This window comes from Talpa occidentalis, unplaced genomic scaffold, assembly GCF_014898055.3.
Source record: "Talpa occidentalis isolate TD23 unplaced genomic scaffold, MPIMG_talOcc4v2.1 talOcc4.6, whole genome shotgun sequence".
In the NCBI taxonomy this organism is placed as follows: Eukaryota; Metazoa; Chordata; class Mammalia; order Eulipotyphla; family Talpidae; genus Talpa; species Talpa occidentalis.
Window position 1 is genome coordinate 36,704,493 of NW_023604972.1, and position 17,258 is coordinate 36,721,750.

The 17,258-nt window shown below is 34.8% G+C and overlaps 1 protein-coding gene across 1 annotated transcript in view; it reads right to left on the bottom strand.

The window, feature by feature from the left end:
- TECRL (trans-2,3-enoyl-CoA reductase like) overlaps nucleotides 1–17,258 on the bottom strand; it is an 88,772-nt gene that overhangs the window by 56,591 nt on the left and 14,923 nt on the right. Inside the window, exon 2 of the mRNA XM_037530391.1 lies at nucleotides 1,864–1,915. Within this exon, the coding sequence (XP_037386288.1) occupies nucleotides 1,864–1,915 (52 nt within the window). The remainder of the gene's footprint in view (nucleotides 1–1,863; nucleotides 1,916–17,258) is intronic.

Consider the following 17,258-nt stretch of genomic DNA (forward strand, 5'->3'; position numbering starts at 1 on the left):
AAGAAATTATTAGGAAATAATTGTTAGTTACACCTTGTATTAGTAGTATAGAGCTTCTTAAAGAAAAACAGGCTAATTTTTCTTTGGTTGCATTTATCATTTTTCTAGCTGCTTGTGTTGAGAGATCAGGGAATTCTGAAGCTTTCTTAGGTGGCTCCTTTCAGATTACCTGGAAAAATCCTCATTATTCTTTACTATACATTATAAATCCTTCTACTGTGTTATCTTTGTTTTGAATTACTCTCCTTGAACCTTTCAAAGTTTAGCATTGTTTATATTCCCCTTGCCTATTGGCAAGGATTTATATGCATTTCAACTGTCACAACAAATTATATAGCCTTTCAGGAGATTGAAACTACAATTGGCCACCTAACTCCATCATTCCTTCTCTTAACTTTTTTCCCCATAGCTCTTTCTAGGAACTGCAGAGACAAGAAATCCAAAAGATTTTAAGCATAATTGAAACTTTTTATTGCATTTTATCAACTAACAGATAATGTGTGCATCATCATCAAAGTGATTTTGCTTTTTCTTTCAGTAACTTATTTTATGACACAATGCCATTACACAAATTATACTTTAGCTAGTTGTCATTCATGTGTTACTTTAGTTCATATGCTACTAATTGTTAGATCAGTCACACAAAAGAAAAGTCCATTAGTAATTTCAAACCATTTTGTATTCTTTCCTTTATTCATATTAACTGTTGTTCCATTTTAATAGTTGGTTTTCAGAAACCATATAACATTAGAGAACAATTTCACTTAGTGTGAAAAAAAAATGAACTATGCTTAGATTTGTAGAACTGTTATTCATTATATTATAATTTTTAAAGTTAATTTTGTATTTTGTTCTCTACTTGTAAATTGAAGCTAATGATAGTTTTCTCAATTTAAAAAACAGGTATTATTTGGATTTCTTATTTACTCATTGAATGTTGATGGTGGAAAAGACTATGACTGTGTAGTGGCAGAGATAAATGGGCACTGCTCATTGTCTGTACAACTTCGTTACCGATTTACAAGAACTCTAAAATATAAAATCTAAAAAAATATATTCTTCCTAGTAGTAACAGACATGTTAACTATGTTCATCAGTTATGACTAAGCTTTATTAAAAAGCAGTAAAATTAGTAATCTAATTTAAACAAACCTAATAAACATTTCTAAATTAATAACAAAATATTTTAACAGAATATATTTAGCCATTAATAAAATAAAACAATATAATTTGGATGTACTATGTAAAGAATTTACCACATGATCCAGCAATTCCACTTCTAGGTACTGACCCAAAGAATATTAAAAAAGTAACCTGAAGGGATATATGTACCTCTTTGTTGATTGTAGCACTATTTACAATAGCCAAGCCAATCTAAGTGCCCAAAGACAGAAGAGTGGATTAAGAGATGTGCTTTATATATTTATACAGTGACATGCTACTCAGCTATTAAAAAGAAGATAAACTTGCCATTTATGATAATGTGGATAAAACTGGAGGAATTACATGAGGTAGAATAAGTCAGAAGGAGAAAAGCAAATATAGAATGGAGTCGCTTATATGTAGAGTATAGAGAAATAGAGTCAGATAAATACAAACCAATAACAAATTTGAGAGATTTGTATGTAGAACTGAGTTGCCAAGAGGGAAAAGGGGAAGGGAGAGACCAAAGTAAGGAGAGTACACAGAAGACTATGGTGGAGGAATTATGGGAGATTTGGCAGTGGGTGGTAACAAAATCTGGAGGGGAAGATCCTATATCTCCAAACCATATACTATGTTTTAAACTAGTGTTACATCAATTAAAAAAGAATAATCAAAAAATAAATCAAAAAAGAATTCTAAATTATTTATAAAACTTACATGCTTTGTGAAATTTTTGTTTAACATCATGGATAGTAGAAGTTTGTGACACCTGAAAAGGAAAAGAAAATAGAATTATTAGGAAAAAGGGTTCCTTTGTTTGTTATAGATTTGTTTAAGAAAAAAGCATAATTTGGGCTTTCCTGGTGATGCAACGGGTTGAGCACAGCACTGTGAAGCTGTCCCAGCCTCTGCAGTGCCAGTTCAATTCCCGGCCAGCCAGGAGGATTCCCATATGGCGCAGCAGAACTCTCCTGTTTCCTGCTGCTCCCCTTAGCAGTGCTTTGTTCTGTCTGCCTGTTCTGCTCTCCACTCTGTCTCTGGTAAATCCTCTTACCCTCCCTCACCTCTGGGCTGTACCCCAGCTACTGTATAAATAAAATAAATCTTAAAAAAAAAAAGAAAAGAAAAAAACATAATTTGTTCAATGTACATCATTACAAACTTGCCTTATTGCATTATTTAAGTAGTTTAGTCATTAATGCTTTAACAATCATGAAACATTTCATCTAAATACCTTTATATTATTTTTTTTTGTATTTCCAATAATGTTGTTATGAGTTCATCCTAACTTTTATCCCCAATATAATCATGTGCTGGTATCTCTCTATCAATGATCAATATTGTGGGTGGACAGTCCAGTGATTCTTTTGATTACACGACAATCTTTAGCAATAACCATCAGGTAATTCTGAAAAATAGGGAGGGAATTTATTTCTCACAAGGCCTACAAATTACATGGGACCACAAAACAAAGTGTTAAAAGAGAGAGAGAGAGACAGAGAGAAGCAGGCATGCATGTGGTCCCAACCATGCATGTGGTTCAACTTTTATTGAGACAAATGTTGAGAACCTAGGAATTTGTGTACTCACTTTATTGGTGAATTTAAAATACAAAAGCATAAGGCCATGTATTTATTACATGAATAAAACAAACAAACAAAAAAACATATGCACCAAATGGCCTATTATTGAAATCAACCAAGATATCTAAATCAGATGGTTCAAGGTGGCCTCACTCTATGTAGTTCTGTGAGTGGCAATGTTTTTATTCAAGATAACCAATTTTGAAATGGATGCCTGGCAATTAAAGCTTAAATTAAACACTTGTGTGACTAAAAAAAAAAAAGGAAAATAAATCAAGTATCAGGGCTCACATTACTATATATATAGTAGTAGCTCACACTTCTATATATATTTGTGTATATATATAGCCATTAATAAAATAAGTAAATATATAAATATATATATTCTTTTTATTGAGGTAACATACTATATGATTGGAGTCATCACCCTTTCAGATGTTATAAATATCCTCACCTGCCACCAAGATACCTGTAGCCCTACACAGTAGTCCATTGTGCTCCTCCCCCCAAAAATTCTCCACCTACACCTCTGCCAGATTTCTAAGGTTTGTTATATTCAATTTCTTGTGAAAAAATAAACAAGGATCGTAAAAAATAAAAAAATAATAATGAGCTAAAATGTAAATGTATGAGAAATATAATCGGTGAAATAGTATAACACAAAGTAGCTGATGATATAGAACAAATTTATATGTTCATAAGAGGACAATGTTTACATCATAATAGCATGAGAAAAAAAAAAACACCTATATAGGCACAAATATTGTGAGTTCTATTCCCAATCACTATACCAGTGTAACTACTATAATAAAGTATCACATTAATTTTTTAGTATGCAGTGCATATACAAGTTATATTTACAATAAACTGTAGTCTATTATGTGTACAATAAATAGCATTGTTTCTAAAAAAATCTGCATATATTTTAATTTAAAAATACTTTATTACAAAGAAAAGTGGTCACCAGGGGCCTTCCTGGTGGTACAAGGGTTAAGACACAGCACTATGAAGCAATCCAAAGCCACTGCAGCATGAGTTTGATCCCCAGCCAGGGAGGTGACCCACATGGCACAGCAGACCTCTCCTGTCTCACACACGGCTCCACTCAGCAGTGTATTTCAGTAGATCTGCCTGTTCTGCTCCCCACTCTGTCTCTGGTGAATCTTCTCACCCTCCACACCCCTGGCCTGTATGCCAGTTCTTGTATGCATAAATAATCTTTTTTTTAAAAAGTGCTCACCATCATCTGAGAGGTAAGGGAGTAAACATAAAGGTTTTGCTGATGAAGGATCTTACCTGTTGATAACTGCTGACTGACTATGAAGGTGATTGTTGTAGTCTCTTTGGCAATTTACTAAAATAAGAAAACAATGAAGTTTGCTGCATCAACTGACTCTTCCTTATATGAGAGATTGCATTATACCATGATACTTCTTTTTTTTTAAATCTTTTTTTTTTATAGAGGCATGTTTTATTTATTTATTTATTTGTTTGTTTATTTATTTATTTGTTTGTTTGTTTGTTTGTTTATACATGCACTGGGTACAGTCAGAAGCGCGGGAGGGTGAGACAATTCACCAGAGCCAGAGCAGGGAGCAGAGCAGGCAGAAGGACCGAAGTACACTGCTGAGGGGAGCAGCGGGCAGCAGCAGAGGTCTGCGTGCCATGTGGGACCTTCCTCCGGTGGCCGGGGAACAGCCAGGGATCGAACCGGCACTGCAGAGGCTGCGGGCAGCTTCGCAACCCAGCGCTCAACCGCTGCGCCACCGGGGAGGCCCTACATGATACTTCTTAATAACATTTTATGGACAGTAGGATTTTTTTGTTGTTGTTGTTGGAGGAAATAGGTGCCTTAGTAGTGTGTGTGGTGTGATAACACACACATGAAGAGTGTGAACCTGTATCTTTAAATGGTATCCTGTAATTCCCCCCCAGTTAGTTTATTATTATAATTCCTATGCAAAAATACTATAGATCCACTGAAATCCATGTGAAATATACTATTTGATTTTTTTTTATGAATTAAAGCAGTGTGTATATATATTTTTAAAGATTTATTTATTTATTTATACAAGCACTAGTTACAGTCAGAAGTGCAGGAGGGTGAGAAAATTCACCAGAGCCAGAGCAGGGAATAGAACAGACAGACCGATGAAACACACTGCTGAGGGGAGCAGTAGGCGGCAGGAGAGGTCTGCGCACCATGTGGGACCCTTGCCAGGGGCCAGAGATAGAACTGGCGCTGCAGAGGCCTTGGGCAGCTTGGTAGCCCAGCGCTCAACCGCTGCACCACCAGGGGAGGCTCTACTATTTGAATTTTTTAAGAGAAGTTTGACCAATTATTTTATCCTAATTTATTAAAATTAACTTTTCTAATATTAGAAAAATGAAAAAAGAAATATTTTTAACCAAATTGAAAAATTTATGAGCCTAATTCCCATTCAAATAGTTCAAACCACTATGGTACTATTTTGACTTTCTGATTTTGTTCATATCAAACTTGCAAACTGAAAGGGATCTATAATCACTTTCATTGGGTTATAAAAAACCCAATAATCCTTAGGTGTATACCTCAAAACAGATTTTCATGATCATGCAAGAAAAATGTTTTCATTCTCTAAACTTGCTTATAATATTTTCTGCATGATTTAGTTTATTGTTTTGTTATAATGAAATATCCCTTTATGGCTACTTTGTGAGGATAAAATGAAAAAAAAATGTATAAAGTGCTGACATGTAATAATCCCTCAGGTAATTTTAATATAATATGTTTAATATTTTATTACATTTTAAAATGTTCTATTTCCTGATTAATAAAACTATAACCACAGGGGAACTTCATCATTCAGAGTTGTTTGTTTTTTCTGATTTCTTCTGTATGCATGATTTACTAAATAAGAAAGTTCTAAGCCAAACTCAGGAGAATGATATTAATTCCCATCTGTGTTATGCTTAAATAACAAAAGGATCCCAAAGGATTATGTGAGTATGAAGTTTGATAACATAGTTCTTATGTAGATGAGAGAGAGCAATATGCATTCATGTATTTGCACACTTTAATTTTGATTATAGAAGTTTGATATTTGAGTTATATTTTAAAACTATGATAGTTTAATAGTGCTCATTGTTTTCATTGTTATTTAATTGCAAAGTAATTAATTTGTTTCCTCTATTAAGGATGTTTAAAATGCTCATGCTATTCTTTTGCTTAATATATATTTACCCATTTATCATTTCAAGAGCCATCTAATTTGGGAAAAAAGGTAAAATTTATTGTTAACACCTCTTCAAATTGAGCTTGCTATGTGTTCAGCTGTCACTTTGTGAAGGCACATTGTCTTGCTGATTGTTCCAACAATCTATGAGAGCCTTGAGAGCAATGACCTAGTTACTGGAGTATGTGTGTCAACATGTAGTATACCATATATCATATGATAAAGCTTTTTTTAAATTTATCTTTTTATTTATGCATACAAGAACTGGAGTACAGGCCAGAGATGTGGGGCGTGAGGGGATTCACCAGAGAGAGAGTGGGGAGCAGAACAGGAAGATCTACTGTAATAAGCTGCTGAGGGGAGAAGCAGGAGAGAAAGGAAAGGTCTGCTGTGCCATGTGGGTTAGCATTTTGACCAGAGATGGAACTCATGCCCAAGTGGCTGGCAATAGCTTGATAGCTGAGACTTTACCCCTGCACCACCAGAGAGGTCCCTAATAAAGTTTCAATTAACTTTTGTGGAAGTCAAAAATAAAGTTGTGAGTTCAAATTCATATGAGAACAGAGTAAAATAAAAGTTTCTTAATCTGCTATGAGAACAGAGTAAAATAAAAGTTTCTTAATCTGCTATGAAAAGTCCTTCACAAGTAGATTGTGAAAAAGCTTTATGTTTTTCTTCAAACTATAATAACTTAAATGGCAAACTTCCAACTTGACATACATTTTTTCTCTGAATTTGCAAAATTTCAAATTTAAGATCATGATCTCCTGAATGAAGCCTTCGAGTAGAAGTGTGTTGTTTTAATAAGCTTTTAGCAAAGTTTTTTTTCATATTTTCTTTTTTCATATCTAAAATTGCATGTGACTTTCACAAGTTAGAAAAGTGCTGATTTTGAATAAATCTTTGAGAACTATCCTTTCTGGAGCAATTTTAGTCAAATACATGGGAAAATAATAACCATTAAATGATTCATACAGCATTGCTCAATTAGCCACAAGACTCTGCTTGATCAACTCTTTTAGTTCTTTAGTTATACTCAGAGCACAAAGAGAAGAAAGAATGATAATTAACAGAGAATGCAATATTTTCTGATTACAAAATTAATGTCTCTGTAGCATCATCAGAAAGTTTGTTCACAATGATGTCTACTTTTTAGCCACTTTTACAACCTCTTTAAAAGGAAAAACTATCACAATAATTCATTCATTTTTGTAAATCACCAATAATTGTACAGATGGGAGAAATAAGTGTTCCACATCTGAAATCCTAAAATTCTTTTCACTAATAGGGAAATTTAATCTTAAATGTTAAGTAGACAAGGTAAATGGTGTTTGTTAGTTGAACAAATTTACTTCTAAATTTTAACTGATCATAGTTGAAATGTGGACCTTTATTGCTTTTCACATTCAAGTGATTAATATAAGATATGCTTGAATTTGTCCCATGCAGAGGTAATGCAATATTTCACCCAAAAAAAATTTCTTGTACCATTGTTAATTTTTCAAAAATTATATTTTAACCACTTTCACAGCAACTCCTTAAATAAATAATATTTCCAGGATACTGTCTATCCTGCTTAGTGAAATAAAATTTAGGTGGTAAAGAAGACCACAACTTGAAATTCATTTGACAGAATAATAATATTGTGGGGCCTCCCCTGGTGGTGCAGGCTGTTGAGCGCCATGCTGTGAAGCTGTCCGCAGCCTCTGCAATGCTGGTTTGACCCCAGCCAGCCGGCAAGGGCCCCACATGGCGCAGCAGACCTCTCCTGTTGCATCCGCTGCTCCCCTCAGCAGTGTATTTCATCAGTCTGCCTGTTCTGGTCCCCGCTCTGTCTCTGGTGAATCCTCTCACCCTCCTGCACATCTGGCCTGTACCCCGGCTCTTGTACAAATAAATGAATAAATTTAAAGAAAGTTAAAAAAAAGACTAATAATATTGTGTAAACCAAATAGTGTCAGTAAATTCTGTGAAGAAATGTCTCTACCAATAAAGACACAAAGAGAATCAGGATAAAAAATAAGTTGAATAGAAATGATTAGATATAGAGTTATGGATACACACACACACACACTAAACACAAACACAAAATACCCAGTGAATGGGGCCAAACTGGCAAGAATTCTTTCTCTCTATTTTTCAGAGCACAAAGAAGAGTACTAGCATAAGAATCATATTTTAAGGTTGATTAATTCAGAAAAGTGTGAAAATATATGAGAATTTCCATTAGAAAGTTATATCTTGGCAAGCAGAATATGCAGCTCAAATATTTCATTCAGAATGTAATGGAGTTTTCTGAGCAAGCAAATATGATTTTACTAGCAAGTATTCCTCAGATTATAGCTAAAATAAACCTAAGCAATCTAAATTAAAAATTTTAAAATAAATTCAGATTATGTTAGGTATTTTATAGACTATCACTATATTTAAAATTGATATTTATTGCATAACTATCAGATTTAATGAGCTTTAAATATTTTAAATTTAACTGAATTTCATGTATTTTCTATGAAATTGGAAAATTGCTGAGGGATTAGATGAAGATTGAGACAGAGAAGTTTCCTTACTTTGTTCCTGGAAGAATAAGCTATAATTTAACCAGACAAACACCGCAGCCAGAGAGTGGTGACTTGGAACAAAGCAGGAACACTTCTTGGAGATAAGATATCAGCACTGACAGCATCAAATGGAACATTGGCGAGATGATGCTTCATTAAACAATAGGTGGACAGAGAGAAATACCAGGAGGCTGTGTGCTCCACAGACCAGAGGCCCTGGGGAAGGTAAGAGCTGCGTGGTGTGGAGTCACATACCCTTGCTGAAGGGGAAATACAAACAGAGGATCTAGTTTAGTACCAACAACGAAAAGGAAAAGGACCAACATTTAGGGACTAGTTCAGACCTCCTAAGTGCACTGACAGTGTGCCCAAGCAGAGATCCTTGTCCAGCAGAGATCCTTAGAGAGGAGGGATTTTGGCAACACCACAAACAGGAGTCAGCCCCCCACCCCATCTCCAGCACATTTCAGTAAATGACTGGACAATTCCAGGCCCTTTTCACTCCTTGTGATTCCAGTTAGAAGAGTAGGTCTTGAAACCAAAATAAAATAACTACAGAACCACCAGCTGAAAAAGCTTGCAAATATTAGATCTTCCTACTTTGAAATGAAGAAACAAGAACTCTTCTCTAACTAAAGAGAAGAAAATCTAAAAAAAAAAAAAAAATTGAACAAGGTTATAGACTCAGAAAAAAACAACAAAGTGGCAGTAGCAAATCATTATATATAAATACACATCTAAATATAAATGAACTTAACTTACAACCAAGAGGCAAAGAGTCTAGTTGGACAAGAAAATAAAACTCAACATTTTGCCATTTCCAGGCGACCCATGTGAGTTCCAAAGATAATCATATGATCAAAGAAAATAGTTGGAAAACAATCTGACAAGCAAATGGAATCCAAAATAATGCAGGGCAACCATACTTAAATCAGAATATATAGACTTCCAGCTAACAAGGTACTAAGAGACAGGGACAGACATTATATATTGATTAATTGATCAATACACCAAAAGACATTACACCAATTTATATAAATGGAATAAATGAATGCACATCAAAATATATAAGGCAAATATTAACAAATCTGAAAACAGACATTGTGAGCAATACAAAGGTGATGAGGGACATCAAACCCCATTCTTCTGCAAAGACTATCAACCAGAGAGAAAATAAGCAAAGAAACAATAGCCTTAAATGAAAAACTAGACCCATGGATTTAACAGACGTTTATAGTTTCCTGCACTCACCAAAAAGCTGAAAACACATTCTTTTCAGGTGAATATAGAACATTCTCAAAGAGAGACCACATGTTGGAAGATAGAACAAATGTCAAAAATTCATGAAGACTGAAATCTGATCAAATACCCTCACTGATCACAATGCTATCAAACTAGAAATCAACCACAAACAGAGAGCAGGAAAAACCTCTACTATATGGTGACTCAAAATACAACACTGAGTTACCTCTTGGGTTAATAAGTAAATTAGGGGGAAATTAAAAAATATCTGTGGATAAACAAAATGAAGACATGAGCTACAGGAATCTCTGGGACTCAGCAAAGAGCAGTACTGTGATGGCACTATGTAGCAATGCAGGCTTACATCACGAAACAGGAAAGCACTTCAATAAATAACCTAATCTTACACCTTAGGGAACTAGAAAGGGAACAAACAAAACCAAAAGCCAGTAGGAAGAAAATAATAAAAATTAAAGCAAAAAGAAAAAAAAAAGAAATAAAAAAGATATACCAAAGGATCAATGAAACCAACTCGTTCAAAAAACAATAACAACAAAATAGGAAAACCTGTATTTAAACACAGAAAGAAAAGAGAAGAAAAAATTCTAGTAAATAGAATCAGAAATGAAATCAGTCACAATAGATATGTCAGAAATACAAAGGATCCTAAGAGACTACTACAAACACAAACATGCCAATAAATTAAATATCCTAGAGGAGATGAACAAATTGTGAAATGCATACTACCTTATGAGACCAAATCAGGAAGAAATAGAAATCCAGAATAAATCAATAACAAGGAAGGAAATTAAAACAGCAATCATATGTATCCCCAAAGACAAAAGTTCAAGACCAGTTTCTCGTTTATTCTACCAAACTTTCAGTGACAAGCTACTACCTTCCTTTTTCAAATATTTCCCCCAAAAAATGGAATAATAGGAGATACTTCAAAACACATATCATGAGGCTAACATTGCTTTGATTTCAAAAGCAGACAAGGCCACTACACTACGCCAGTTTCCCTAATGAAAAAAGACATAAAAATCCTGAACTAAATCTTAGCAAACCAAATTCATCAAAGTGTTAAAAGAATCCCACATTATGACTTCATACTTCTTATTCCAGCTATGCAATGAAGTTTCAATATCCAAAAATGTATAAATCTTATTCACCAAATTAAAAAATGGAATGATAAATCACTTGATCATATTAATAGATGCAGAGAAATCATTTGGTAGGATTCAATATCCTTTTATGATAAAAATCCTTAAAAATGAATATTGATGGAACATATTAAACATAATAAAAGCCATTTATGACAAATCCTCCATTAACATCATTCTCAATAGTGAAAAAAATGAAAGTTTTTCCTCTAAGATCAGGTGAAGACAAGTTATTTTCATCACTAGTATTCAAAATACTGTTGTTCAAAATAGTATAGGAAGTCCTAGATAGCAATTAGACAGGGGAAAATATAAAGGAATTAAAATTACATATATTTGGAGTAATTCTTAACTTTATAAAAGATGAACACTCGTTATTTGCCACAACACACATAGGACTGCTGATTTTGCAAAGTAAACTGCAAAGACAATTACAGAATAATTTCACTCATATGTGTAATATGCAGAAACAAAACAGAATCAGACAAAACTAAACCAAAAGCAAACTCTGGAAACTGAATTTAAAACTTAGGCTAACAGGAGTGGGTGGAAAAGCAAGTTGGGAAGGCACACAATGGACTGTGGTGGAGGTCTACCGCGCCTTGATGACGGGTGTCGTGTGGTAACATACAGCTGAAGAGTTGAGAGCCTACATTTGGATTAGGGCCCTTATAAACAAGACTCCAGAGAATCCCTTCACTTTCTAGATATAATAAAATGGCAGTCTTTAAACTAGAATAGGATCCATACCAGACTTGGACCATGTTGGCACCCTGATCTTGGATTTGCTCTCTTCAGAGCTGTGAGAAATAAAATTTATGTTGTTTATAAGACACCCAGTCTGTGGAACTTCATAGTAGTAGCACAAATTTATTGACGTAGCATTTTGCTATGTACTGTATTTGAAAGCTAGTAGTGACAATGATGAGATGCTTCATCAATCTGGTTCCAGAATAGAAATAGTAGCTCAGAGCAAAGTCCCATTTCTGTCACATTGAATATGCCATATGAATGAAATTTAACCCTTATTATGGTATCATCGATTACTCAGAGCCATTACTTAGTCTAACCTGAGAAGTGCTGTCATTTATTGCTATATCGTTTACATTTAAAATGTGGTAGGACTTTTCTTAATTAAGTACATCAAATCTATTGATATGAAAGGATCTTATGTCCTATATTGATGATAGAGACAGATTTAAAGTGATTGCCAAAACATCAGTGATCACTTCAGATTTTGAAATGATAATCACACATTTCTTTTTGCCTACCTCAGGATTTATGGCACAGTTTTAACAATAAGGTAATGTGAAATGAGTTTCAAGCAAAAATAACTGTACAGGAAAATCAACCTTAGAAAGTTTATATTATTAATGAATTGTTTGACATCAACCACAAACATAGATGCTAGAATTATCTCTGCACCACTGATTCATTGCCTTCATAAATGCTACTATATAATGCAAGTCTTTGAAAGTGATTGCATTACTTTTCAAATTTCATGTTCACGGAAGAATTCATCCTCAACAATGAAACAAATTCAGAATATTTCTCATCTTACGGAACAATGAAAATTTTACTACTGATTGCTTCTGAAATTCTGAAAAAAAAAATTGATCATTAAATGAGTCATAAGTTTCAACATCTTCATTATATTGTTTTGGTAAACCTGTGTAAAAATGTAGCATTTTTATCTAGAAAGCTACTTCCACAAATTTGAATGCCATAATTTTCATACTTCCAGTATATATCCCCAGTATCAAGTTGTTTTCACAGCTATAAATGTTCAGATAAAACTGAATATTTGACATGTCTACATTAATGTTACACAGTGATCACAAATTTCAACTGTCAAAACTGAATGCTTATGTATTAAACCAAGAGCTGCTTCCATTCCATTAATGACACCAATATTCAGTTTTTCAAACCAGAATATTTAAAACTAATATTTTATTGAGGTAAATTGCTTTGTAAGATACACAGGTTTCAGATATGTAACAACACAAATAAACATCTGTCTACATATGCTACTTTATATTTGCCACCAAAACTCTAATTTCCTCTTGCACCATATAGTTGACTCATTTTATTCAATTTATCCAATTTATTCTTGCCCATTCTTCTTTCCTTGGAGTGAACACTGGTTTGCTATATTTGTCTATATCATACCTCCTTAGGTATATGTCACTACACCCCATAAACCACCAAGGCACCCATAGTCCTCTACATTAGTTTGTTCTTAGAGTCTGTGTTTTATCTGTCCATATTTTTGTTTATTTTGCATATATGAGTGAAACCAAACAATGCTTGTCTTTCTCCATCTAACTAACATCACTTATCATAATATATCCGTCTGTATTGCTGTAAATGGCAGGATTTCATTGTTTTACTTTGTTTTTTCAGCTGAGTAATAGTTCACTCTCTCTATATACAACATCTTCTTTTCTAATCATCTGCCAAAGGGCACTAGGCTGTTTCCAACTCTTTGCCATTATAAATAATGCTGTGTGAACACAAGGCTACATATATCTTTTTAATTATTATTTTCACATTCTTTTTTTAAGATTTATTTATTTATGCATACAAGAGCTGGGGTACAGGCCAGAGGTGTGGGGGATGAGAGGATTCAACAGTGGAGAACAGAACAGGTAGATTGACTGAAGTACACTCCTGAAGGGAGCAGCGGACAAGACAGGAGAGGTCTGCTGCACCATGTGGGTTGCTCCCTGGTCGGCCAGGGATCAAACTCATGCTGCAGAGGCTGCAGATCGCTTTTTCATAGTGCTGTGCTTAACCCCTTGCACCATCAGGGAGGCCTTATTTTCACATTCTTTAGATAAATATCCAGCAGAGAAATAGCTGGATTATATGGAATTATTTTAAATTTGAAAAAAATCTCCATACTGTTTTTCATAATGACTACAGCAATTTAAATTCCCACCAAGAGTGTATGAGGGTTTCCTTTTATTTTCATTCTCTCTGATATTTGTTGTTTCTTGACCTTTTGGTCACAGCCATCCTCAGTCGTGAGTTGATGTCTCATTGTTATTTTGATTTTTATTTCTCTAGTAATGAGAATTGATGAGCATTTATTTTTGTTCCTGTTAGCCATCTACATGTTTTCTTTAGAGAAGTGTATATTCAGACCCTCTGCTCATTTTCTTATCATGGGAAGGGTTATAAAATAGGAGGAAAGACGTGGAATGTGTTTGAAGTTAAGGAGTTAACACAAAACAAAATATTATATACATAAGATGTTTCAAGTGAAATAATTCAGACAGAGAAAAGTGCATACATTATGATATCACTTATGTGTGGAAACTAAAATCCAAATTCATAAAAACGTAGAACAAATTGATGGTTGCCACAGGTATGAGTGTGAGGAAAATGGGTAAAGATCGCCAAAATGTACGAGCTTCCTAATTATAAGATAAATAAGCTGTGAGGATATGAAAGGACCAAAGTATACAACATCTTGACTATAGATAACAATACTGTATTGTATATTTGAAAGTTGCTTTGAGAGTAGAAATTCAAAGTTCTCATGAAAAAAACAAATGTGTCGAACCTACAGGAGTGGAAAATATGTGTTGACGTGGACACACACACAAATCTTACTTCCTTTAAAATAATAGTGAGAAAAAATAAAATAAAATAAAATAACAGTGAGCACTTACAAAGGGACTTCTATGTACCAGGTACTCTTCTAAACAGTTGACTTATTTACTACTCCTAGCAAATAAAGGAGTTAAGTACTGTTTTTATCCCCAGATGACAACTTGGAAACTAATGCACTTAAATGTCAAGAGATTTGAGCCCTGCCACACCAACAATAAGCTGCTGAGTTGGGTTATATACCGGCAGCCTTGTATCTGAATTCACTTTTTTTTAAAGATTTATTTATTTATACAAGAACTGGGGTACAGTCCAGACTTATGGGAGGGTGAGAGGATTCACCAGAGACAGAGCGGGGAGCAGAACAGACAGACTGATGAAATATACTGCTGAGGGGAGCAGCGGGCAAGACAGGAGAGGTCTACCATGCCATGAAGGACCCTCGCCCTGGATCAAACCGGCGCTGCAGAGGCTGTGGACAGTCTTACAGCGCAGTGCTCAGCCGCCTGCGCCACCAGGGGAGGCCCTGAATCTACTTTTTAAATCATTGTGACACAATGGCAGAGAGTAAACTCATATAATAGAAGAAATGAGACAGCAAATTAGGAAGTTGTAATATATTATATGTCTAAGAGTGATTAGTTGTAAGAAGAAAATATAGAAGAAGGTAGGAGAGCAGGAATGATGGAAAGAGACATTATTCTAATAGGAGGTCAACATATATGGACAAAAGACTAAGGTTGTGAGATAACTATGCAGATATTTTGAAAAAGATTCTTCCAAAAAGAGAAAAAAACATCAAGGGCAGAAAGATTAAGGGATCATCATATCTGAGAGTTGAAGAAACAGCAAGCAGGCCAGTGTGCTTGGAGCAGAGTGAGTTAGGGACATAGTGACTTAAGATATTACCAGAAAGGTGATGGTGGAGAGATGAAGCACAACCTGTTAGAATTTGAGAGAGCAGCTTGAATTTTCATCTGCGTGAGATATGTAGCTGTTGTGGGATTTTGATCAGATGTGTGACATCAAACAACAGAGGTATTAAAGGAATCACTGTGTCTGCTACAAATTGAACATATTCATATCATGGAATAAAAAAAAGTTCACGTGCAATAACAAATTCCAAACTCTATTCACACCCGATAACATTATGAAGCCTCTATAATTCTAACTACATTTGAGAAAACTCTATAGTATATTCACCCTATATTGCCTATGAATATTATGGGTGTTCAGAGAAGACCTGTATAGATCACTCAGTATCAGTTATAGCTGAAGGCGATTTAAACTAAGGTTGTAGCATTTCAATGAGAACATGTATTGTGTATAGAATAAAATGATTTACTGATTGATTGGATATGGTACAAACTGGGAGAGATTCTGGAGTCAGCAGCTTTATAAACTAAGGTAAGTTTTCCATTATCAGTTTGTTCAAATATTAACTCTGACAAGTGAATTATCTATAGATGGGGACACTTTGATCATATTACAATCGCTTGCCGAGTCTCAGCTTCTTCAATATTCCGAATGAATAACCATGTGGGAACAGCATTAGAACTTCTGGAAAAAAAAATGTACATTTTGGGCCTCCCTGGTGGCACAAGGTGTTAAGCACAGCAATGTCAAGCTATCCACTGCCTCTGCAGCATGAGTTCCATCCCCCACCAGCCAGGGAACTACCCACATGGCAAGACAGACATCTTCTGTCTCCCCTGCTGCTCCCCTCAGCAGTGTATTTCAGTCAGTCTGCCTGTTCTGTTCCCTACTCTGTCTCTGGTGAATCCTCTCACCCCCCGCACCGCTGGCCTACACCCCAGTTCTTCTATTTATAAACAAATAAATCTTTTAAAGAAATTGCACATTTTATCATATATACATTATATGTACTATAAAACTCCATATATTGTCTCTTACTTTAAGCCTGATGTGATAGTGAGTGGTAATTAGATGAGACATAATCAGGCAGAGGACAGTGGGGTTGTATGTGTGCAGAAGCAAAGCTAAACTATGAGTTTACATTTTTTAAATCATAGCTCCAATAACAGTATGCTTAAAAATTAGCACTTAAGTCAAACTATATTTACTTTTTAAAAACTGACATACAAGAACTACTAAGTTGTAGAGATTCTATTATCAACAAGATCTAAGAAGATATTTTACTGACACAATGTCAAAAAGGCTAATTAAAAAGTAAAAACAGGGCCTCCCCGGTGGCGCAGCGGTTGAGCGCTGGGTTGCGAAGCTGCCCGCGGCCTCTGCGGCGCCGGTTCGATCCCCAGCTGCTCCCCGGCCACCGGAGGAGGGTCCCACATGGCGCGCAGACCTCTCCTGCCGCCCGCTGCTCCCCTCAGCAGTGTACTTCGGTCCTTCTGCCTGCTCTGCTCCCCGCTCTGGCCCTGGTGAATTCTCTCACCCTCCCGCGCTTCTGACTGTACCCAGTGCATGTATAAACAAAAAAACAAAACAAAAACAAAACAAATAAATAAATAAAACATGCCTCTATAAAAAAAAAAAAAAAAAAAAGTAAAAACAAATAAGTAAATTTATGGGTCTATGTTTCACACTTATAATGAAACTACTTTGTTTATTCCTCCTACTTTGAAATGAAGCAGATTTTATTTTAGCAACTTATCATTCAGGATTTATGGCTGTTCTTGCTCTTCATATTTTTGTCATGTCGTAAGTTTAATATATATATATATATATATATATATATAATGGTCTTTATGAAAAAGA